At 34.3% G+C, this 25094-nt stretch overlaps 3 protein-coding genes and 1 long non-coding RNA gene across 7 annotated transcripts in view; 1 reads left to right on the forward strand and 3 right to left on the reverse strand.

The window, feature by feature from the left end:
• The first annotated feature begins 483 nt into the window (after positions 1-483).
• LOC126760588 (larval/pupal cuticle protein H1C-like) lies at positions 484-993 on the forward strand. The gene is made up of 2 exons (XM_050476333.1): positions 484-532; positions 661-993. The coding sequence occupies exons 1-2, from the start codon at positions 527-529 to the stop codon at positions 985-987; spliced, it is 333 nt and encodes a 110-aa protein (XP_050332290.1). The 5' UTR covers positions 484-526; the 3' UTR covers positions 988-993.
• Positions 994-3330: 2337 nt separating this feature from the next.
• On the reverse strand, positions 3331-3813 carry LOC126760589 (vitelline membrane protein Vm26Ab-like). The gene is made up of 2 exons (XM_050476334.1): positions 3733-3813; positions 3331-3665 (listed from the first exon to the last, which is right to left on the reverse strand). Exons 1-2 carry the CDS (start codon positions 3736-3738, stop codon positions 3366-3368), a joined length of 306 nt encoding a protein of 101 aa, XP_050332291.1. The 5' UTR covers positions 3739-3813; the 3' UTR covers positions 3331-3365.
• A 12611-nt stretch (positions 3814-16424) lies between these two features.
• On the reverse strand, positions 16425-21188 carry LOC126760595 (uncharacterized). Its single transcript, XR_007667224.1, has 2 exons — positions 19243-21188; positions 16425-19201 (listed from the first exon to the last, which is right to left on the reverse strand). It is a non-coding gene; the product is annotated as an uncharacterized LOC126760595 (long non-coding RNA).
• A 798-nt stretch (positions 21189-21986) lies between these two features.
• LOC126760566 (disintegrin and metalloproteinase domain-containing protein 9) overlaps positions 21987-25094 on the reverse strand; it is a 578909-nt gene continuing 575801 nt past the window's right edge. For 2 of the 4 annotated variants that reach the window (XM_050476295.1, XM_050476292.1), the window contains exons 24-25: positions 23622-23677; positions 21987-23120 (exon numbers count right to left, since the gene is read on the reverse strand). In XM_050476295.1, the coding sequence (XP_050332252.1) occupies positions 23662-23677 (16 nt within the window). In that variant the 3' untranslated portion in view covers positions 21987-23120; positions 23622-23661. The remainder of the gene's footprint in view (positions 23121-23621; positions 23678-25094) is intronic. The other 2 variants (XM_050476296.1, XM_050476293.1) reach the window with 2 other exon arrangements.

Genomic DNA, 25094 nt, shown 5'->3' on the forward strand with positions numbered 1-25094 from the left:
ATAGATATTTAAGTATATACATATACATACATATGTATAGTATGTGTGCCTGGTTATGCACTGCTATGAAATTACGTCAATAAATGGAGCGATAATTAAGGTAAATTGTCACTTCTTGCTTTGAATGGTTTGATGGTTAAATGGTGACATGATAGTTCAGATTTCAATAAAGTTCAAATACAAATACAACAAGAAATACATAAACAGGTCTGCACATGCTTTTGACACACGTAATTACAGAAGCAGGAAATAAAAATAAATAAATGGGCTTTTACGTGTACCGGTTTACCAAGCATTAATTGTTCTATAAAATTCTCTAAGGTATTTAGTGTTTTTGCAGTACATGTACGTATGTATGTATGTATATGTACATGTCAATCACAAAACCATTTCGCTACGTAGGTGTTTGTTGCCCAATTGATTTGCTCCTAAAGTATCAACTATAAATAGGGTTTGAATTGCGCTAATCAGCATCAGTTTGCAGACATTTGTCGTTGAGCAATAAACAATAAAAAAACTCTTAAAAATGAAAGTAAGTGACATATATATTTAAATCTTTGAAATATACTTATATAAGTGGTTTCATCAAAAAAATATAAAATAAAGTTTTCTATATGTTTTAAGTTGACTTACCATATTTCTGCCTCGATCTACTTCTAGTTCCTCATCTGCTTGGCTCTTCTCTTCGCCGTCGCCCAGGCTAACCCTGGTATCGTGGCACCTTTGACCTACTCGGCTGTGCCCACCGTAGCAACCTATGCTGCATCCCCATATGCCTACAGCGCTTATGCCGCACCTGCCGTTGCCACCTACTCACACGCCGCTTACTCCGCCCCTGCTGTGGCCACCTACTCACACATTGCTGCGCCAGCTGTTTACAGCGCTCCGGTGGCCCGTGTTGCCGCTGTGGCTCCCGTTGCACGTGTAGCAGCGGTCGCTCCGGTCGCCTACTCCGCTCCAGTCATCTCCACACTTCTAAAGAAATAAGTTTTGTTAGAAATACCACAAAAATGTTGAGGAATAGTTGAAGAATCTGTATATATGTGTAAAATAAATTAATCCTTTGTTGAAAATAAGCAGTCGAAATCTTTTATTTAGCGATTAGTGGTAAAAAGAAAAGGCTTAAATTTTTAATGTGATTGAAAAGTACATTCACTAAATTGCTCCAAATTCTTTAAGTGAAATTAGAGGGCATTACTTGGGTTCGGGTTGGAGCAACTGAAACTTCCTTATTCATTACTAAATCGACTGTAAAAAGAAGAAAAGAAACAAGAAAGACAAATTTCATCATAAATTATTTATACTATTAATTCGGGCTAAGTTCGTGTGCAACCGAAAATTTTTTACTCTTGCAAGAATCAAATGCAGGGAATGCTATAAGATGTAAAACCAATCATATAGAGTAAAGTCAGCTGGATTTTCGAAAATCTTTGTATTAAGTATATGAGGGCTATGGGAACCCATTTTTGATATACAGACACACCAATATAAGAGAAGGATTCTCCCCAAATTTCAGTTATATATAATATATCACACATTGACCGACATTTTCGATCAAGAGTCAACTATAGGTACAGGGGTCTAAATATTCGGTACCTATGGTCTTGAGAAGTTTTATTGGATTTAAACAATTTTTGGTCATAAGGTGGCACACACTAAAAACATTATTCGTGCAAATTTTATCTCGTTATATTAATTACTTCTTGATTGCACAGAAAAGTGAAAGAATCAATTGGAATTTGAAATTGTGTTATATGGAAAGTAGGCGTGGTAACATTCTTGATAACAATCCGATTTCGGCCATTTTCACACTGCGACAGAGGAATGTGCGAAGTTCTAAGTTTAGTCAAAATCGGGCCGACGAATCCTGAGCTATGCGATTTCAGTGGGTGGTGCCATGCTCATCCTCCAATTTTTACATCGACTCCCATAAAGCGCTCTAATATCATCTCGAGTGTAAAATTGTATGTCTCCGGCATATTTAGTGATCGATTTATCACGCGTTTAGTAGTATTTAACAAGTACCGTTATATGGGGAGTGAGCGGGATTATAATCTAATTTCATTCATTTTACACAGTAGATAGGGGTTCTTATAGGTTTTAGCATGCGTTTATTTGGTTATTTTGGCTTAACCTATACAGGAGATATCTAAATTAAGGGGTCAGTAGGGTAATCTGGCCTGTTGTTTTGACATTTTGTTTTCATAAAAATGTTTATTCTACAACAGAAATTTTTTCACATATCATGAGGTACATATAGCGTGGACACTCCACAAAAACAACAAATTTTTTCGGAATTTTTTAATGACATCTGTCGGAGAAATGGCTGGGTGAATCACTGGCGGACACGATTTCTCATGTTTGGATCATCTGAAACACAAAAACTCAATTTATTCTTAAAAAGTACGTGAATGGTTATCGTCCCTACTAGAATCATGAAAAATATTAATAAATAAAAAAGTAATTAACTCTTTTTTTTAATTTTTCCCCATGTTTTTTTTTTACATAAATTTTGTCATAACATTGTCAATAAATTATAAAAAATTATGAAATTAATAGGGACGACAGCCAGGTGTTTTGTGAACGTTTAAAAAAAATTAAGCAAATCGGTTGAGTAGTTCGACCGGAATCATGTTCGACAGTTTACAAAAAGTGTGTTTTGTGAAAAACGCGTTTAAAGTGCCAGGTGTGCACTCCGAGCGCTCCGAACGTCGAACAGTATTATTTTTTTTTGGGCCTTCCTCGAAACCTTCTAATGGTAAAATGGATTTCTATATTAATTTTAAGGGTATAAGGGAACAGAAAATGCAAAAAAAGAAAGAAGAAGATTACCCTACTGACCCCTTAAGCCAAAGAGATTGCGATCCTAAATTAAAGTCCCATATCTTATTTAAATTTTTGTTTTTTAGTTATGGCACTTTGTAGGTTTTCGTTTAATGGCATTGTGTGGGCGTCTACGAACTACGTCTTACTTTTTTTGGTAGGGAACACGTGTACCAAGTTTCATCAAGATATCCCAATTTTTACTCAAGTTACAGCTTTCACGGAGGGACAGATCCGTCATCTTGATGATTTATTTATATAACCCTATATCTAACTCCATGAGTTTTAGGTGATAGAACCAACAGTTATAAGAAAAAACACAATTTTGTCAGGAAAATGTCTTTCAATATAGTAGGCGGGGATTTTTCAATTTATTTCTTATATACAACATATCGTAGATATATGTATGGCATGAGATATACTTGTATAGTTGCCAAAGAGTAATAAAAATACACGTTTACAAAATTTAAAACTTAATCAACATTTATTCACAGGTCCATCAAAAAAAGCATTGTTTATAAAAAACCAAAAAACAAAATCCTCTATTTCTTCAACAGAGTTGAGACGACTGGAGCAGAGTATGCAACAGGGGCGACCGCAGCAACACGAGCGACTGGAGCGCCGTACACAGCTGGAGCAGCAACGTGCGAGTAAGTGGCCACAGCTGGGGCGGAGTAAGCGGCGTGTGAGTAGGTGGCAACGGCAGGTGCGGCATAAGCGCTGTAGGCATATGGGGATGCAGCATAGGTGGCCACGGTGGGCACAGCCGAGTAGGTCAAAGGTGCCACGATACCGGGGTTAGCCTGGGCGACGGCGAAGAGGAGAGCCAAGCAGATAAGGAACTGTAAAAGAATTATGAAGTGTTATAAATATATAAAGATATATTAGAAGAATGTGTGGATTGCTTACTTTCATTTTGTTGTAGTTTGTTTGTGCTTTGTTAACAGCTGATACTGAACTAATGACATTCAAAGCTAAGAATGTGCAATTTATAGCAAATTTTCGCTGCTGACAATTGTGAGGAAATAAATCTTGTTTGCGATACAAAAAGTTCAATTGTCACTTATGGCTTAGCCTAAACAATTTTTAATGTGTGGTGTATGTGTGTGTCTCTGTACTCGTGTTTCTTTACTCAAATATAATAACATTAACAATTATTTGCTGTGACTAATTCTTGCTTGTCCACTCATGGTTTCGAATTGTTTTTGGTATAGAGAAAAATACCTAAACACATACATCTATGTATGTACATACATCATCAAGTAAAATAAAGTAAAATTTTATTCTTAAAGCTTTTCCGGATCTTTCATATACCGAATACTATATTTAGGGTTATTTTTATATTTATTTCAGTTTATACTATTATTTTCTAACATATTTCTGAAAATCTAATAAAGTAGATTAAAACATGCGAGATGAATTTTAAACTGCTTTAATAAATGATTGAATCATAAAATTATTCCAGAACTTTTAAAATCGTATAAGATTGTCCTTCAATAATACTCGGATATTTCTATTTATAAGTTGTAATTATATATTATTATTGGCTCCCGCAGACAACTATTTAAGAACCGAGATAATAAATATGAATACTAAATGAAAATTAATTGTGAAATTCCCGGGCTTGCAGACCAACTCACTTACACTTACTGAAATACTAAAATATAATATCGAATTGGTACACTTTAAGCAACTTAAATCGTATTTTAATTCCTTATCAAGAAAAATATTTGTGAAAAGCGTAAACTCTCTTAGCACTCCCCTTGTGTGATAATTTGTTTGTTGTTCTAGTAATATAAGAAAAACAATTTTTTCCATAAGAATTTATTCTTTCGTAGGCAGCCTAAGTCTATAGCAACGCCACTGAAAGTCGTAATCGAAGTCATAGCGACGTAGTGTTTCATAAAATAATGGGGTATTTGTGGTGAAATCGCCATTAACCGGAATCCTATAAAAAGCCATAGCTAAGCAGTAAATTAAGACTTAAGATTATAATTTGGTACAGGAGATCGGTTAGCAATTGGCACCTGTGGGCAAAAAGTTTTGAAACAGTGAGCTTGGGCCCCCCTCTAATATATTTAATACACATATCTCCTAAACTTTAAAGCTCAGTTGAAATATGTATTAAGAACTCCTACCGACAGTGTGAAAGTGGACGAAATCGGACAACAACCACGCTTACTTCCCATATAGCACAATTTTAAATTGCACTTGATTCGTTCAGTTTCCAGTACACAAATCAAGAAGCAAGTTATGTACCGGGATAAAACTTTGCACAAATTTAGTGTGTGCCACCTTAAGACCAAAAATTGTTGAAATCCAAGCAATACTTTTCCAGCCCTTAGCTACCGAATATGTGAACCTATAAGCACAGGGTGGATCTTTGACAGAGAATATCGGTCAATGTGTAAGATATACAAGTGTAATTCAGATCGAAACTTCTCCAGACAATGGTATTTCTGTATGTAAAAAATTCGTTGAATCGGATCAATACTTCTGGAGGCTCAGATATAGCTAATATAAAGATTTTCGAACACGGGTGACCAGGTAGATATATAGATCGGCCAATATTTGAGTTACATATGTCAATGAAAATTACAGAAAATATCGTCACCTAAAATGCAAAATAACGTATGATCGAAAAATTCGAAATTGAATGTTCATTGATTACGACCCACTACTTCAGATTACATACATATATGTATATTAGGGAGTGCCATTTTGAGGCAACCTTTTTTTCAACTGAAAAACAGGCTAAAAACTTTCGAAATGTGTAAAAAAAAGTCACTCAAAAGATGAGCTCTTAATATTAATATTAAGAGGTGCCTCTTTCAAATTTTCTGTTTTCCATATAAATTACATGGAAAAAAAATCTTTTTTTTTGTGGTGGTTATTGTACGGAGGTTATTATATGTGCACGCGATGGCTGCCAGTAGGGATGGTAAACTCGATTCCGATTCTACTCGAAAATCGAGTTTTCTCGTAAAATAATCGATTTTTCGAATGTCAAGAATCGACTCTTAATCGACTTCGACTACTGAAGATCGATTCCGAAAAATCGATTATTTTACGAGAAGTATAGTATTTTCCTGGTGATGCTTTTTTCAAGTTGCAAGAGTATAAAATGTTCGGTTGCACCGGAACGTATCCCTTTCTTACTTGCATTTTAATATTTTCCTAAATAAACGCAGTAATGTTCAACTACAACTGCTCGGTAGCTGTTTAAATTTTCTAATACTCTAGTTAACTCCATTGGCACAGAGTTGAAAACCGCCATACCGAAAAGAGTTCAACAGGTTGAGTCGAAAACCATAATGCCAAATTTGGAAACTTCAAGCAAAATGCATTTGGCTTGAAAACCACAGTAGAGACCTTGAGTATTAATATAATATTGACCAAAACATATTTTTATTATTGTGAGAAAAACGTGGCGTGGGTCTTTGTGCCATATTTTTAGTAAATCGAGTTTTTTTTTAGTTTTTAAATTATTTTTATTATTATTGTTGGCAACCCTTGCCCATATACATATAAATATGTTATTCAATTTCTATGTTTATTTTACAGTTGAATGTTTCATTTTCATTTCTCTTTAAATTGTCGCGAACTTCATATTATATACATAATTCCAACTGTAAAGCTTCTGCCTACTTGTTTGTGCAATTTGTATATTTGTCATTTCCCCTTCTTCGCGTAAGCATTAGCAGGTAGGCGCAAGCTCTAATTAGTCTGGGCTTATATACTTGTTGTTTGTAAGCTGCAGTTTGTTTTTCTCCTATCCTAGCTGTGCTGATCTGCACGGTAAATGCTAGTGCCTTTGTGCATATATGCCACTGCATAACGTGTTTGACCTTATTCATCGATCAGCCAGGAAAGTGGAAGGACATACTGCGGTAAGTAATAATCACTAATGTAATTATTTATAAATGCCTAATATTATACAGTGTTATTTAGAAATAAACCATTTGGAACCATTTGAACATTGTTTCATTTGAAGCCATTCGGAAAGCAAACCAAATGCGTTAAACTCGCCCCACTTGATCGATGACAATTATATTGGAAAAATACAGATATTAATAACCACTTCATACCATATTTGACGCAATCTGACCTAAATTATTCGAGTCACAGAGTACAGGTGTCACTGTTCGTGCAGATATTTTAACAACTTGCAGACTTTTCTTATTTAAAAATGAAGCATCTAATTTTTAAATCAAAAGAAAATAGATAAAAATTGAAAGCTTTCTTTTTTTTAAGGGTATATGTTTTTTTTAAAGAGTAAGTGTGCCGGCCAGTGCTCTAATGGGCGATGCAAGTAGAGGTACAGTTTTCAATAGTCTGTTTTTTACAGATCGCGTATGAGTCGTGTCAAGCTGTCATATTATTTATTTCTCAGTATGGTTTAGCAATTCAAGGAAAGACTTGACAACATTTGCAAATTGTTCAATTGTTCATTGTTGTTTTGCAACAACAACCTGCGTTATCGAGATCTTAAATAGAAAGCATACAAAGAACAGTTTTCACAAGAATTGGAGTCGCTTCACCTTCCCAAGCGACATTACTTCGCTCTATGGGATCTTGAAAAGTTCCAAGAAAAGACGACTTTTTCTAGCAAAATTTTGTTCAGCGATGATGCCCATTTCTAAACAAATGAAATTGGCGCAATTAAAGCGAAGAGTAAAATGAAAAGATTTAAGGGTTGCCATTTCATCCAAAAAAGTAACGGTTTGGTATGATTTGTGGGCCGGTGGAATCATCCGTCCGTATTTCTTCAAAAATGATTTCGGTAAGAACGTAAATATCAATGGTGACCGTTATCGCTCCATGATAACCGACTATTTGATAACTGAAATTGAAGCTCGTGATCTTGGCGACATTTGGTTTTAACAAGGCGGTGCCACTTTCCACACATCGCATGAGTCAATGGATTTATTGAGAGAACCCTTCGGTGAGCAGATAATTTCACGTTTTGAGTCAGTCGATTGGCCACAAAGATCATGTGATATCACACCGGGATATGTAAAGGTTAAAGTCTATGCAGACAATCCCGCTTCGATTCAAGCCTTAGAGCAAAACAGCACGCGTTTCATTCGTAACGATCGAACGAGTCATCGAAAATTGGACTCAACAGATAGACAATTTGAGACGTATTCGCGGCCAATATTTGAAAGAGATAATCTTCAACAAGAAAAAACGTTAACTTCGGTTGAACCGAAGCTAAATACCCTTCACAGGTGCATTTCTGTTAGTAACTATGTGTTCAGTTTGTATGGAAGCTATATGCTATAGTCAACCGATCTAATCAATTTCTTCGGAGATTACATTGTTGCTTTAGGAAATAATATATTCCAAACTTCGTGAATACATCTTGTCAAATGTGAAAGTTTTCCATACAAGCATTTGATTCCGATCGTTCAGTTTGTATGGCAGCTATATGTTATAGTGAGCCGATATCGGCCGTTCCGACAAATGAGCAGCTTCTTGAAGAGGAAATGACGTTTGAAAAATTTCAAAACGATATCTTAAAAACTGAGGGACTAATTCGTATATATACAGACAGACAGGCGACGGACAGACAGACGGACATGGCTAAATCGACTCATCTCGACATACTGATCATTTATATATATACTTTATAAGGTCTCCGACGATTCCTTCTGGGTGTTACAAACTTCGTGACAAACTTAATATACCCTGTTCAGGGTGTAAAAACAATAAATACCAAAGAATGTTCTTTCGAATGATAATAAACATTCCCCATGAAATTTGAAGTTTCTGTATTTTTTATTTATAAAAGTAGGGCACCTCTAGCTCTAGTTACAATAGTAGAACACGAAGTTCGTCAAGGCAATTTAAGAAATCCTCTATTACTGCCTTTCTATTGAAAAAAAAATTTGAGCAAAAATTTGGAAGCAAAGTAAACAAACTAAAAAATTTAAAATTTTCTTAAAAAAATATTGTATTTTATTACATACTACTTAATAGCGAATTAACATGAGTATTCTATTTTATTTTATTCTGCAGGACAGGTGACATACGAGTACCTGGTTACCCTACAGTTTATCATTGGTTTGTTGACGTCATAATAGCGAGCACTTTGCAAATCTGACTATTGTCTCTGACAATATACATTAAAATTCATGAAATATCGTTTGCGCAGAAAAGCATTTAACGACTTAATCTCAATTCTCACGTAGATGAGTTAGGTATCCTGTTCATTACATAAATGATGATTGAAATAAATCTTTGTGAGCTGTGTCCTAATCACACGAAAAGCCTTGCAAAAAAGTGGTGGCGATTGAATTTGTGTTCGATGACGGGCGAAGAGTCTCTTTTGGTAGTAAAGATTATGTGAAAAAATATATGCATGCCACAAGCTCGTTTATTTTCCCACGTGCTGCCAGCTGGTCGGCTGCCAACCATAAGGATGCCAATTTTCTGTGTTAAAACTTATTTGTGGACTGCTCAGTACTGGCCAGCCGTACTGTTGCTTCCTTACTTGGTGCACCACCTGTCCACTGTATTGGTGAAGCTGTTGTGCTTGGAACTGTTGATATTGTTGTACGCTCACTTGTTGCAGTTGTGGTTCTTGGAAGTACTTAGGTGATGGTCCTCTTTGTACTTGTTGACCTACGAACTGCTGGCTAATTGGTGAACCACTACCTCCCAATCTTTGCAATTGATGACCTCGGAAATTGGGAGATGGTGCTCCACTTGGTATTTGTTGTTGGACTTGTTGCCCTTGGAACTGTTGCCAAGGAGACACACCGACTCTGTAAGGTCCTGCGATCTGTTGGAACGGATTTACACCAATTTGTTTAGACGCTGGTCCACCTAATCCCACTCTTTGTTGTCCTCCGATCTGCACACCTACTTGTTGAAGTTGTGGTCCACTCACAGGTTGAAGTTGTGGTACTGCCACAGTTTGCGGTTGTGGTCCCCTCGGCGGTTGCAATTGTGTTCCGCCAGCTGGTTGTCCGAACTGCTGAAGTGGTTGCACACCTCTCTGTTGGATTTGTGGTCCACTCACAGGTTGGAGTTGTAGTCCTCTCCCCGGTTGCAATTGTGCTCCGCCTGCTGGTTGTCCGCCTACCTGTTGGGATTGCTGCTGCCCACCCACCTGCGGTCCACCCACCGTCTGGCGCTGCGCTATTCGCCTTCCTTGTGCATCCCGTGTTGCTGGCAACGGTGTGGCCAACGCCACCGTGCTCACCGCATTCAATCGCCCATTGGCTCGCACAGATATCTGATTAACTTTGAGTGCCGGATAGAAAATCTGCTGGGCGCTCGACAGGGTGATACAAGCTGTCACAAGAGCGAGAAAAGCGTGCAAGTTGTCTCTGAAGAGCTGTAAAATTTATGACAATGTTGTAAGGGTGAGTCAAAATTACATAATAAGGAAATTCAATGTTCTTGCCTGCATTCTGGTGCAGTTTGTAAGTTCCGTTCTTCTGGAGTGTTTGGTGTGCTTTAATTGGACGGGCGGTCATTGGATTGAATTTATATTTAAATATATGCACGGACTTGCAAATAACTGGATCACAGCAGATGCGAGAGTGTAACCTCTGTTGCACCTTGCTCGGCGCAGCGCGTGTCGTTATGTTGTACTTTTTAGTTTCCTTCACCGTTTGATAATTAGCATTTTTATTGCAAGCTTCATTCTTAATTTATTTTTTGTTTTTCATGTAACGAGCAAAGCCGCTGCGCTCAAAGCAAAATTTGTGAGCTCAATCACCGGTTAACGGGGTGTGCTTGACTCGTCTGCTCCGACAAGTGACGATGCGACGAGGTGAGGTCATTAAAAATCAAATGAAACCGCTTCCAGCGGAACGGTTATGCAAAGTAAGAAAGAAGCTTTTGACCTACCCACATGAGCATTGGCCGTTAGTGAGTTTTTTCTCAAAGAAGATTTAAAAAAACATACGCACGTTGATTATTTATTTGTTAGGCGGAGGCATTATAAGTCACGACAGGTAAACAGAGTCATATCTCTCTTACTCTTTCAAGAACGAAAACACTGTGTCTATAAAAACTTATAATTCTTTTTTCTTCTCTGTTGGATATAGGGTTATATATACCAAAGTGATCAGGGTGACTAGTAGAGTTGAAATCCGGATGTCTGTTTGTCCGTCTGTCCGTCCGTCCATGCAAGCTGTAACTTGAGTAAAAATTGAGATATCATGATGAAACCTGGTACGCGTATTCTTGGCTCCATAAGAAGGTTAAGTTCGAAGATGGGCAAAATCAGCCCACTGCCACGCCCACAAAATGGCGGAAACCGAAAACTTATAAAGTGTCATAACTAAGCCATAAATAAAGATATTAAAGTGAAATTTGGCACAAAGGATCGAATTAGGGAGGGGCATATTTGGATGTAATTTTTTTGGAAAAGTGAGCGTGGCCCCGCCCCCTACTAAGTTTTTTGTACATATCTCGGAAACTACTATAGCAATGTCAACCAAACTATATAGTTTGTTTTTAAGGCATTTCCATAACAGTTTTAAAAAAAAATCATAAATGGAGGAAAATCTCATAATTGGTTCATGACCTCCCATACAAAGGTTTCGGAAAACTTTAGACTTGACGTGCCCCACAAAAAATAGTCTAAAGGCGTTAAATCGTATGATCTTGGTGGCCAACTTACGGGTCCATTTCTTGAGATGAATTGTTCTCCGAAGTTTTCCCTCAAAATGGCCATAGAATCGCGAGCTGTGTGGCATGTAGCGCCATCTTGTTGAAACCACATGTCAACCAAGTTCAGTTCTTCCATTTTTGGCAACAAAAAGTTTGTTAGCATCGAACGATAGCGATCGCCATTCACCGTAACGTTGCGTCCAACAGCATCTTTGAAAAAATACGGTCCAATGATTCCACCAGCGTACAAACCACACCAAACAGTGCATTTTTCGGGATGCATGGGCAGTTGGCCACCAAGATCATGCGATTTAACGCCTTTAGACTATTTTTTGTGGGGCTACGTCAAGTCTAAAGTCTAAGAAATAAGCCAGCAACTATTCCAGCTTTGGAAGACAACATTTCCGAAGAAATTCGAAGCTGCTTTCCGACCCAGGCGAAATTTTTCAAAAAGTAAATATCATGAACCAATCTAACGTTTCAAATAAAGAACCGATGATTTTGCAAATTTTATGCGTTTTTTTAAAAATTATCAAAAACGCCTTAAAAAATCACCCGATATATAGAGTTGTTTCCTTTACTTCAAAAATGGAAGAAATCAGGTAATAACCACGCCCACCTCCCATACAAAGGTTATGTTGAAAATCACTAAAAGTGCATTAACCGACTAACAAAAAACGTCAGAAACACCAAATTTTACGGAAGAAATGGCAGAAGGAAGTTGCACCCAGGCTTTTTTTAAAAATTAAAAATGGGTGTGGCGTCGCCCACTTATGGACCAAAAACCATATCTCAGGAACTACTCAACCGATTTCAATGAAATTCGGTATATAATATTTTCTTAACACCCTGATGACATGTACGAAATATGGGTGAAATCGGTTGACAACCACGCCTTCTTCCAATATAACGCTATTTTGAATTCCATCTAATGCCTTCTCTGTATAATATATACATTAGGAACCAATGATGATAGCGGAATAAAACTTTACACAAATACGGTATTTGAAAAATATGTAAATGACGGATAATGAAATCTCGATTATCACTTTATCATGCGAGAGTATAAAATGTTCGGTGACACCCGAACTTAGCCCTTCCTTACTTGTTTATCATTAAATTCCTACAGATCAGAGATATTTTATGGCATCGCTTTGACTTTGGACGCATATTTCTCAGAATTGTTCACTCTACAAAAGTGCCCAGTGCAACAAAGTCGTAACTCACACCGACGAGGTAGTACGGGGCTCTAAACCCGATTTTTCCTCGAATTTCGCATTTTTTTGTATATACCTCGTAAATGACAAGAGCTATTTAAAAAAGTGTACATGAAACATTTGTAGCAAATTTTATTTGCTATAAACAAGGTCCGAAGTCAAAATCGTTATCATTAATACTTCTCGAGATATTTGGCTTTTTGGTGAACCTGTCATAATATTCATCGACTACCTTCAGAAGGGAAAAACAATTAACAGCGACTATTACATTGCGCTTGAAGAACAAAATCTCAAAAACGGGGCCCATTTGTAGAAGAAGAAAATGCTGTTTCATCACGACAACGCACCGATGTCAAAATTTCATGAATTGGGCTTCGAACTGCTTCCGCATCCACCGTATTCTCCAGATCTTGCCGCCAATGACTATATCCTTTGCTCAGCCATCAAGACAATGCTGGCTGGCAAGAAATTTAGTAACAATGAGAAGGTAATCGCAGAAAGTGACCGCTATAATTATAGAAATACTGAAATCTTGAAGAATGCACTGCGACTTCTATTCTATTGTGCCGTCTTCTGTTGTCACAACACTTCGGTTAAACCAGTCAAATCAAAGAGGTTTAGTAAAGCTCCTGGGTTTATGCCCGGTAGCCTGACTCTTTCTTAGGATTGCGCGACAATTCACAAGTATACTATGCTCTGGTATAACACTACACAATCCATACCTTTAATGTGTAGCTCTACTAAGTTTTAACATATTGGGAAAACACATACCAGGAAATAAAGCGAAAAATCTTATCCTTCACAAACAAAAGACCCAATACCAAAACTCACAGCCTTAAGCTGGGCTACTTTAAGCATTATCAATAGAACTCTCAAAGTTGAAAAGACTTCGGAGATGATATGACTGAAATGGAATTTAAACTAAAACTGGCATAATAAGAGAGTTGGTGTGGTCAAACTATATTTCAGCGATTAAAGTCAATATATTTTAAGACCGCTAGAGTTTGGTTCGCTTTATGAGGTAACTGTTAAAACTCAAAGTTTAATGAATTTCGATGATTCGATTCCACAAACCATTAAGAGCCATGGCATAACAAGTTTATACAAATCGAGAAGAAGGAGACAAATTACTTAATTTGACTTTGTAAGGTCTAAAAATGGAAAATCTGAAAATTAATTATATGTATGTATCAGCTGTGGAATGAAATAAAGTTTGGGAACTCCCGCCTATCTTCTTGTCTCGGACGCACGTGATAAGACGTCCATAAGTAAATTCAAAGTTCTTTGGGCTAAGTCCGCTTTGAAATATTTTCAGGTGAATAGGCAACCGGAGAGCGCAACAGAATGGGGATAAAATATAAAATTACGATTGTTTACCTGGGCATATACACTTTTATACATAGAAATAAAAGTAAATAACGATAATTATGGCTAAGAAATGTCATAACCATTATTACAACCCAACAATTTTGTTCAGTGGCATCTAGCGGTCATTATTTAGAAATAAATCGAGTTTTATAGCAATGTTTCCAACCATTTCAACGAACTCTTTGTGGACAGAAATTATCAGTTTCTAAGGAAAACATATTTATAAATTAAAGATCAATAAAATGTTGTCATATTCGTGAAAAGAACTAAAATTAACGGTAAATTGTGGGATTTTCATAAAATGCAGTATCTGCACATTTTTTCATATAACCAAAAGGAATCGCTGAATTTAATGTTAACTGGGTACTCAATTTAGCCAAGTGCTGAACCGTAAGTCGGTTTTTCGATTTTTATAGCAAAAGTTCCAACGTTCTCTGTTCGTACGCGCTTTGCTCAATTACGTTCTCCGTTTTCCTTTACAGAGAAGGTAAAAATCTTAACCTGGGAACAAAAGAAAGGAGTTTAGTGCATTTGTGGAAAATGTTTCAATAAAGCTAGAAATCTTTAGGGAGAAGGTACGAGAGAAAAATACTTTTTTTTTCAAACATGTAACATTTAAAGAAGAAATAAAGCCCATATAATTTAATGTTATGGTCAAGAATAAACTGGCTCGAATAAATTCCAGCTATGAGACCCAAATTTCGACCACTTTTTGAAGAAATTAGGGCTGTATGTCAGTAATAACGCGCCCAATATTCACTTCCAAGACGTCAATCGCCTCGTTAAACCGCACAAAATTAGTCCAGCGGTGTTACATCGCATGATACTAGAGTCCGCCACCGGCCCACGATGCGATATAATGCACTAACCAATAGTTTCCTACAATAAATTGTTTCGTTGGCTGTATGACATGTTGCACCGTCTTTCTGGAAGCAAAGGTCGTCCATTGACTGTAACATTCTCTCTGAGCACCTCAAACAGTGAATTTGAGAAAGTAAGGGTGTCTAAACAATGGTTTGTGGATTATCATCATTGCCAATGCGACAAATTTATTTATTGACGCACCATTTCAACCAAAAGTGAGTTTTATCGCTGAAAAAATGAAAAAATTGCGTCGGTCATACCATAGTTCCCTTCAAGAAGGATGGTACACAGATTATAGCAACGCTCTAACTTTTCGATATTTTGTACAGTTCGTCCTTTTTTTTCAAAATTGTAGTAGACTATTCATTCGAATAAAATATCTTCTCAGCGACCACATTTTTGAGATTTGAGAACAGGAAATAGCCCCTGGGGGCCAGATCTGGAGAATAAGGTGGTTGCGGAAGCAATACGAAGCCCAATACATGGATGGATCGTTTTGTGACACAGTCCATTGCCTTGGTGAAACATCGCCAAACGGAAATTAAGGCAATAGTCTTACATCATCTTACGTTAGAGAAAGTTCTTAGAAACAAGAAGAGAGTAAATGTAACGTCGGTATACTAGGTTTTATGAGATTGATGAGATTGCCAAAAGTGCCATTCGTTTGGTTATAGAACCAGTACAACAAAAACGAAAGTCACTAAAAACGGATCACAATGAAATCTCTGAAAAGGCGGAGAGAGCGCCGAAGAAAAACACACAGAGGTTTTTACTTTTGCTGACAGATCAAAACCAACTGGCATCACAAGTGAGCCGGGTGAGGATAAGTAATGCCGAAACATGCAACGGCGGCAACCTTGCCTTAGATAACTAAAAGCTTCACAGCTTATGGCACTAGTTGAAGTATCAATATTTGATATCAAGTCGCTCTTAAAGTTCGTAAAAGGCGTTGCAAATTCTTCAGCTGAAATTAGAGTGAATCTCCGTCTGGCATTATTAAGAACCAGTAAGCTTATGTATGCCGTGATATCCGGTCTTTAATATGGCAGCAAGCAGCTACAAGTGACATGCTATTGTGGGCAAAAAATAGTAAGACTCTTTAATTTAAATTTCGCGTATTCGAAAAAAGAGGCGGGAATTATGGGCCGGCAACTCTTGGTTTTTGCACCATTATAAAACACCAAAACTGATCTAGCTCCGTGCGACTTTTGGCCATTCAGCAAACTCAAACGACCGCTCCGGGGAAATCGTTTTGAGCCAACTAAAGTCATTAAAAGTGAATCGCTAGGCGCATTGAGGGTTATTCCGGAAATTTACTTTAACAACTGCTTCGAGGATTGGAGAAAACGTTGGCACAAGTGTGAGCGGCCAAGGAAGATTATTTTGAGAGTGACGACAAAGATTTTGAGGAATATTTTTAAGTTATGAACAAATTCTTACTATTTTTTGCCCATAGTAAGAAGTATCTAACATATATGATTATTTTTTTTGTTGTTGGCTGTGTGAAATAAAAATGCAGCGTTTAAAATTTCTTCAAATTACATGCAATTTTATTTATTCTTAAACGTTACGTCAGTTTAAAGTGTTTTTCTTTGCCTTTGCGCCTCTTCAATATTTGCTTTGTTCCATTTTAATTAATTAATTTATTTTATTTTTTTTTGTTTTTGCTTTATCAATTTAATTCCACTATTAGCACACTGGGGTCTCTGGTTAGCCCTTTCTTATTTATTACATTTCATTTCATTTTATTTTATTTCATGGCTTATGCGTATTACACGTTACTTGTTGTTGTTACTAAACTAATATCAATGTGTTTTTGCGTTTATTGATTTTGTTTTTAACGTTTTCACCTCTGTTTTGTTGTTTCTTTTGTTACAAACATGACCAAAACGTCAATTAATTACAATACATTGTGTTCTTTTTGTTTTTGCGGTTTACTTCATTTAATAACGTGTTTTTTGTTTGTTTTTGTGGGCAGTCATTTTTTCGAATATTTAATATTTTTGTTGCTTTCTTAATTTCATTGCAGCTTATGTTTTGCGCTTTTGGTTTTTGGTTCTTTATGTGCCTGCTTTGCTTTTGCATTTGTTTAAAGTAAATCGAAACTGGTTTGTTGTTGTTTGTCATTTCTTGCGCAATTTTTCTATGTGTGTGTGTGGATTTTTTGTTGTTTTTTGTAGCTTTTTTGCTTGATTTTTGTGTGCCATTCATCTGTGATTGTTTTCGTTCGATTGCATGCGGGCGCGGCCGATGTGAGCGTCGTGAAAGAAACTATAATTTCAATATGAAATTAAAAAATTTGCTACGCTTTTTGGCTCTCACTCCCCTCACATTTCACGCCGCCTTCGTTCGTTGCTCCGCTGCATGCAATTTGCCTTCAATTTTCTTGGTTTTTTGCTTTTGCTTTTGGTTTTTTGAAAAATTCACATTTAAACATTCCAATTTGTTTGCTTCTAAACTTGAATTCTGCTTACAACTATGTGGATTTGCTTGTTCAATTGTTCAAGTGTTGTTGTTGTTGTTATAATTAATTAATATTATTTGATTTATTTCTGCTTTGTTACGATCTCATAATTATCATTTCGCTATTACATTTAACATTACTGACTTAACCTCTAAATTGTGTTGGTTTATTAGTGACTTTTAACTTTACTCTTTAACTTTATCTCTCTCACTTGCTAACGGTATTTTTGTTTTCATCTTGTTTTTGTTTTTGTTCTTTACTTTAGCTTATGTTTTGTTTCTGTTGTTTTTCTTTTTTACAAATTAGTGGAAAATTCACTTTAGAATATTTTTGTTTCCTTAGTCTGTGTGCTTTGCAAACAAACGCTTCTCATTTTCGATTTTCGCTAGTTTCTGCCTGCTCCTGTTTTGCGCTTGGTATCCTATATATGTATGTTTGTTTTGCATTTATCTCTAACGCTTTAGTGTTAAGTTTATCTAATTTATTGTATTGTTTTTTGTATTTAGAGTAAATTCTTTTAACTACGAGTGTCACACTACCGTCGATATTTTACACCCACCACTTCTACTTGTAAATGCGGACAAACCAAGCGCTGCTTTCGGAAAACGAAGTATAATATGTTATAATCTAAAAAGGAGCGAGACTTTTCTAAGACAAAAATAGTACTCAATTAAAATTACAGTGTGACAGAGCTCTCAGCGCTTAATTGCGGCAATTAGCATTGCTCTAAATTAAAATAAAGTTAATAAAGTTAGGATCTACACAGAGTGACTAACGAAGGGAGATATAAATAAATATATAAATTAAAGCTTTCTCTCTTCTAAAACAAATGGAGAAAAGAAAATTAGAAATATATGGCTTAATCAACTGCACTTATTTATAAAACCTTCGCGATAAGCCAGAAACCCAATTTTCAAGTATGAGTGTTCAGTATATCAAGAACCTTTCACCTTCACAGTTCTAAAAGTTCCAATTTTGTCTGACTGTTAAGAATAACTTCAATATTGCATTGATTATTGTTAAAAACTCGCCACATTACCGATACCTGCAATTATACGGAGTATATTTTAGGCTACGTACGTTTTAGTCTCTAATAGAAGAAGAAACTACTCTAAGCATAGCGATCACCGGTTGTTTAGTGAACCTTTAATTGAGTAAATTAACAAATCTTCCTTACTATATAGTAATCTGAACAATGCACGAATAGGAAAAAATTCGTTATTATCTGAAATAAGCCAAAAATCTTTATGAAAATTTCATATAAAAGCAAAAACCTTAATTCTGGTAGGTTAGGTTAGATGGCTGATCGATGATCGCACCTGGACTCGTATATGTAGTCCTTTGTGAAGCCATAGGAAATAAGAACTCCTGTGTTAGTTCACACTTAGTAGCCAATACCCGTACAAGTTGCAAATACGCTTAATTTCAACTCCCGCCAGTTCAGTGGGATGTCAGACAATCACGAAGGAAGTGTTGAGTTGTTTCTGCCTCATCTTCTTCCAAACAGCTGCTGCGAATGACGCTGGCCAAGCTTCCGCGAAGGCCAGCTTTCCAGTAGTAGAACGCAAGAGGATACGGGAGCACCGACTCGCTCCCAATCTACCGATAGTGGTTCTAGGATGTACCTTTCCTTGCTAGCTCATCAGCTTTACAATTTCCTGAGATTCCGGTATGGCCCGGCACCCATATCAATCTTATTACAAAGACACTCCAAGCTATTGATAGCAGGGTTAGGCACTTCTCGACAAACCCTGAACGCATTAAAAATGAGTTTAAGACTAGTATCGCCGCTCTGCCATCTGAGTGAATGATCACTTCTCTAAAGGAAGCCGCACTCCAGACCAGCAAATCTACTGCTACCTTGATGGCTGCAACCTCAGCTTGGTAGGCACTGCAAAAGTCAGAAAGTCTGAAAGTGGAGTTGGTGGTTGGAAAAAGTTCACTGCCCCTTTCCTCCAACTGCTTCCAGCAGAGTTCGTTTTGGCAACACCATGATGTAGATGATCCGGTATCCATTTCATCGCACACTCGCATGGCCCCATTCCGTTTAAATCACTCTGTCGCACAGAAGCCTGAGAATGAAGTGTTTGAGGTTTGATTCAACCCCAAAACCGTCAAGAGTAATGATTGCCTTCGGCAGAACATTGTTGAAAGCTCCCTTAATATTAAGTAAGGGCCCAACAGCAAAATCCTTCACCCTAATAGCTTCCTCAAGACATGAGACGACAGTATGCAGCGCACTAACCACTGACTTGCCGTTACGATAAGCATGTTGAGCTCTTAATAGTTAGACCATCGGTCTCTCCAGAGCTTTTAGTAAGAAAGTGGAGAGGCTGATCGGCCTGAAGTCCTTAATTATGACAACAAGTATGAAAAATGAGGTTAGTAAAAGCTAATTGGGTTATCTGAACTAATTTTGAAAACACTCCTGGAGAAATCTAAGCAGCATACTCCAGTATTTCATTGAAACGTAACCGTTCGGAGTTAAAATTTATTGAACAGCTGGCTAACGTCAATGACTTCTCAAGTGCATAAGTCAAGTGCTTATAGAAAGGTTCCACAATATGCCAAAAGTAATCTCTCGTTTTCAAAAGCCTTTTCGATAAACATAAGCTTGCTAAAGGTTACTCAGTTCTAATTTTAAAACGGCGTTTCTCCACAAATTTTTTGATTTCAAATAATATCAGCATTTCGAAGTAAGGCTTAATTCTTATAAATGTTTAAAAGCAATAACTATGAAAAAGTAGACTCAAATGTGGAAAGTTATACAAAACAGAATGTCTATATCTACGCGCAATAGCTTGCCTATGGAAACCCTGGTTTCATTATTTAGAAATTTCATCTATTCACCTATGTGGGTAGAGAGTTTTACAGTCGGTATGGCGCATTACTATTTCACTTGTTAGGCCGGGTGTAACTGTGTTTATGTGTGTGTGTGGGTGTATTTGTGGTACACCAAAACAGTAGCGTGCCTGCTGGCATTACATACATACATACGACAGCATTCATCATGATAAGCTGACGGCACGTTTTGTTTGCAAATTATTTCTATTACCGCTATGTTTTTTTCTAAATCGTATATGGTATATCTAGACATTTTATTTCATTTCACCTCATTTATTTATTATGCTATTTAGTAATGCTATGAAAATCTTTCACTAATTAGTATTGACCTGTAATCTTGTGTTGCATGTGAATTAATCTGATTTCGTTTCGGTTTTTTTTGTTTATGCAATACTCGTTATTTGAATTGAGTTTTTGTTTTTTCTAATTTTATTTTAATTCACACTTAACTACCGCAATTTTTTTGTTTTCTGCTTTTGTAACTAATTATGTATATTTTCTCATCATTCATTTATATATTTATAATGTAAAATTAATTCTAGCACGAGCATGTGAATTTTTCCTTTGTACAAGTTATGCTTATAAACTATACAAAACACTTTGTTTGATTAAAGTGATTTTTTGTTTCTTGCTGACGCTGTTTCTAATATTTACAAAGTGTAAATTAGAATTTTTGAGAAATCTTTTGAAAAAATAAAAAAATAATGGATGTTGGTCTGAGTTGTGGTAATGATTTTGATAAAATAAAATAAACATAATTAAAACATTACAAAAAATTAATTAAAAAACTTAAAAATAAAAAAATATATAGGTATATTATATAAATAATTAAAAAAAGTTAATAAGAAATATAAAAATTAAATAAAAGAAAAATATAAAAAATTTAAGAAAATAAAAATAAGAATAATAGACAGAAATAAAAAATAACATGAAAATAAAAAAAAAAAATAATTTAAAAATAAAAAAATATTGTAAAAATAAAAGTCAGCCAAATATGCAAAAGCATAAACTAACGGTTTCATGGAATAATAATCACTTTGTAACTTTTTTTTTGTAATTTATATTTAAAAATGTGAACAAATTAAATATTTTTTGATTAAAATAAATAATATTATACAAAATATAAAAATCTCTTTTTTAATATAAATTTAAAATTTTTGAAAAATCTTTTAAAAAAATAAAATTATAAATATTTTTCTGACTTGTGGTAATGATTTTGACAGAAAAAAACACCTAAAACATTAAAAATAATTGATAAAAATCTTAAAATTAAAAACAAAATATATATATATATACCTACATATATAAATAAATAAAATAAAAAAAAATTAAATTTAAATTAAAAATTAAAATACAAATTTAAATAAAAATAAAAATAAAAATAGATAAAAAATTAAAATTAGGCAAATAAAAATATATAAACGAATTGTTTCAATAAATAATAATAATTTTGTAACTTTTTATTTGAAAAAAAATTTAAAAATGTGAAAAATTAAATATTTTTTTAATTAAAATAAATAGTTTTATATAAAATATATAAATATATTTTACTGAAATAAATTAAGAATTTTGGAAATTGTTTAAAACAAAAATAAAAGAAAATAGTTTTAATCTGGATTTTGATCATGATGCTCAATATTAAAATATTAAGCAAAAAATGCATAAAAACTAAAAATTAAGCAAATAAAAACATAAACCAATTGTGGAATATTAATTATTTTTTTTATTTTTTTTTTAATTTTTAATAATTTTAAATTTTTTTGGACCATTTGAAATATATACGGAATTTTTTTTTAAACAGCTACAACTTTTTCAATGAAATTAATAAAAAAAATAAATTTTCGGTATAAACTTGAATATAATTAATAAGATTCAAAAAATGTAAAAAATGAAAGAAAGAAAATTTAAAAAAATAATTACACAAACTAAGAAATAATATTAATAAACCAAAAAATAATAATTATTGAAAATGATTTACATTATGAAACAATTTTTTTCTATACAAAATACAAAATTTTTAATTAATTAATATTTTATAAAGTTATCAACGTATAAAGTTTATTCTTTACAATGATAAAAAAGAGCTTTGAAATTTAGGCATTTAAACGATCAGGCGAACCCGGTGCAATTTCTAATATAATTTTTTCTAAAAAAAAAAAGGAAAAATGCCATGGACTTCAAATAACTATCGAAAATTACTTTTTTTTTATAAAAAAAATCAAACGATCAGATTCAATTGTTACAAGAAAGGAAAATTTTCTAATTTAATGTTTTCAAAAAAAGGAAAAGCATCCTTCGAACTTCTAATAATTATCGAATTTATTTATTTATTTTAAATGATGGAAAATGTGTTATGCGAAAATTATTAAAAATATTAAAGATTTTCGTCAAAATGAAATGGCCAAAACTAATGTCTCCAAAAATTATTTCTACACATTATTTTTACAAATATTTTTTTCTAATTTACAATTGAATTCGCACCTATTCTAATAATACACATTTGTGTTTTCTCGTATATAAAAATATTTACAATATTACAAAGTAAATTGAATTATCATTAAATTTAATTTATTTACAATTGAATTATTTTTATTGCGGAATTTCAACTAAAATTAGACATTAACTAAACGCCTGCGCACACATACGCATGTACATACATACATACACATATACATACATACACACGTGTGTGTGTGTTAGCATATATAGTATGTATCTGAGTGTGAGCAAGTATAAAACTAGCAGGATTTGTAGAAATCTCGACACTATTTCATGTGTGGCTGTAACTAATACACTTGCTAAGACCGTTATATTTGCTAGATACATAAATGTACTTTGTATTTGCGGGGGTGATTTTAGGTGTATATTGGTCTTTGGTCTGACGTTTAAGTCTAAATTAGCGATAATATCTGCAAATAAATTTCAGAAAAGAGCAGAAACGAAAGAAACAGAATAAAAAGTTTGTCATTAACAGAGTTGCATGAGTTTTTTTGGTTTTTTTTTTTGGGATGGACGGACTAAGTAAATAACTGAAAACTAAAAATTGCGTGGAGGCTACAAAAAGGGTTGATAATAAGGATATTTATATATTTTAAAATTTATTTTTTTTCTGAATTTAAGGATTTAAATTTGTTTTGGGGCTTTTAGAACTTAGGATAAGGCGGCGGTTGGTTGGGGTTCGAAAGCCTTGGCTTTGCACGCATTTTGTGTCTGAGGTTAGTTGCGACGCGTAAATATTTATTTTAAATGAAAAAGAAATAATATAAATGTTAAAGAGAACTTTCGCTATTAAACGCTGCTAAAATTGCTTTATATTGTTTTGTTGACTTTTTATTTTAAAATCTGTTAAATTATTATATTTTGTTTTAACGCAATTTATTGCATTGCATATTTTATTCATTGAAAATCACCTGTAAAGCATATAAAGTCAGTTTGCGGATGATTTTTATTTTAGAAATGTTGACGTCTGCAAGTATTTGAAAAAATAGAAAACGAAAAAAACAGACAGAGAAATGTGAATTTTTAAAAAATTTTCGATTATTCAACTAAAATGCTTAACATTCGCTACTAACAGTGCAGCATAATATTCGATGCAAATGCGGTGAGAATGCATATATAGAGAATGATATGCATATTCATACCATATATATAGTATATAACTTGCAAGCTCAATGTTGGCGCTGATGGTTACGAATTTGTGAGCAAGCCTTGGTGTAATTGAAAATGTTTTTTTATATGACGGCAACAAGGTATGCAAAATTATATGAAGTAGGAGGAAGAGTGCTTTTGTTTTCTGGAGTGAAATGAGTTGTAGAGCAAAGTAGAGTAGCGGTATATATGACTGCAACGAGAGTTCAAACATTTCGTTCGTTTACTTCAATGTGCACATGTAATTCACAACCGGTTCTCATAAGTAATTTGTCAGCTTTATAATTATTTTGAAAGCTTCGCTACATATTCTAGGGTTAAACTGAAATACACTCTAGTATTTCCTACAGTTTCGAAAGCAAATGGTATGAATGGTCGATTATAAATTATTTGCATATGATTTGAGGCAATTTCTTAGTTATGGACAAGGATAAGAAGGAATGGATAAAAGTATGAAGTACTCTATATAGGGAATGAAGTTGTTTTTATTCATAGCAAAAAATTTTAGCTTTTCAAAATTAATTATTTGGCAAAACCTTCTTAAAAAAGCGACTGTCGGTGTCCTGATATTGAAAATACGATTTTTTTTGAAAATTTCTTAAAGTTCAGCGGATAATAACTTAGTTAATTTAATGCTAGAATGAAATTTTGGTCTTTAGTACACAAAGAGGTGCCAAAAGTACGCATAAAATATCGCTCAGGGAAGCAATAGCTTTGTAAAATCCGCAAGCAGCAAAGGCGGTGTTCGTGTGCATCGTTTGGTAGGAATAATATAATTAATATCGGAATACCGTTGTAAAATGACTGTTGTGATGGATTTTTTTTTTTTGAAAAATTACTGCTATGAATGAAATTTTAAAATACTAACTCTTACGCAAATTTTTGATGGATCAAATATCTAGCTGCAGTGAGGCAGCTTCTTGGAAGGGCATTTTGCAAGCAGTCTTCTGGAACTCTTTCTGAAGAGGTACATAAACTATTTTTTCAGATGGACTTCATTGTAAAAAATTGTTATGAAAATTTAAGTAATTATTAAATTGAATTTTGTTATGAAATATTTGAAATTATGAAAAATATATTTAGGAAAATATACAAACGAGCTATATAAAAAGACTAAACTGCTTAAAAACGTATATAAAAATTTAAAATTAAAATTATATAATTATAATTATATACATATATAATTTAAGAAAAATTTAATAATTGTAATATTTTGAGTATAAAATGCCGGAAAG

Source organism: Bactrocera neohumeralis, chromosome 5, assembly GCF_024586455.1.
Source record: "Bactrocera neohumeralis isolate Rockhampton chromosome 5, APGP_CSIRO_Bneo_wtdbg2-racon-allhic-juicebox.fasta_v2, whole genome shotgun sequence".
In the NCBI taxonomy this organism is placed as follows: domain Eukaryota; kingdom Metazoa; phylum Arthropoda; class Insecta; order Diptera; family Tephritidae; genus Bactrocera; species Bactrocera neohumeralis.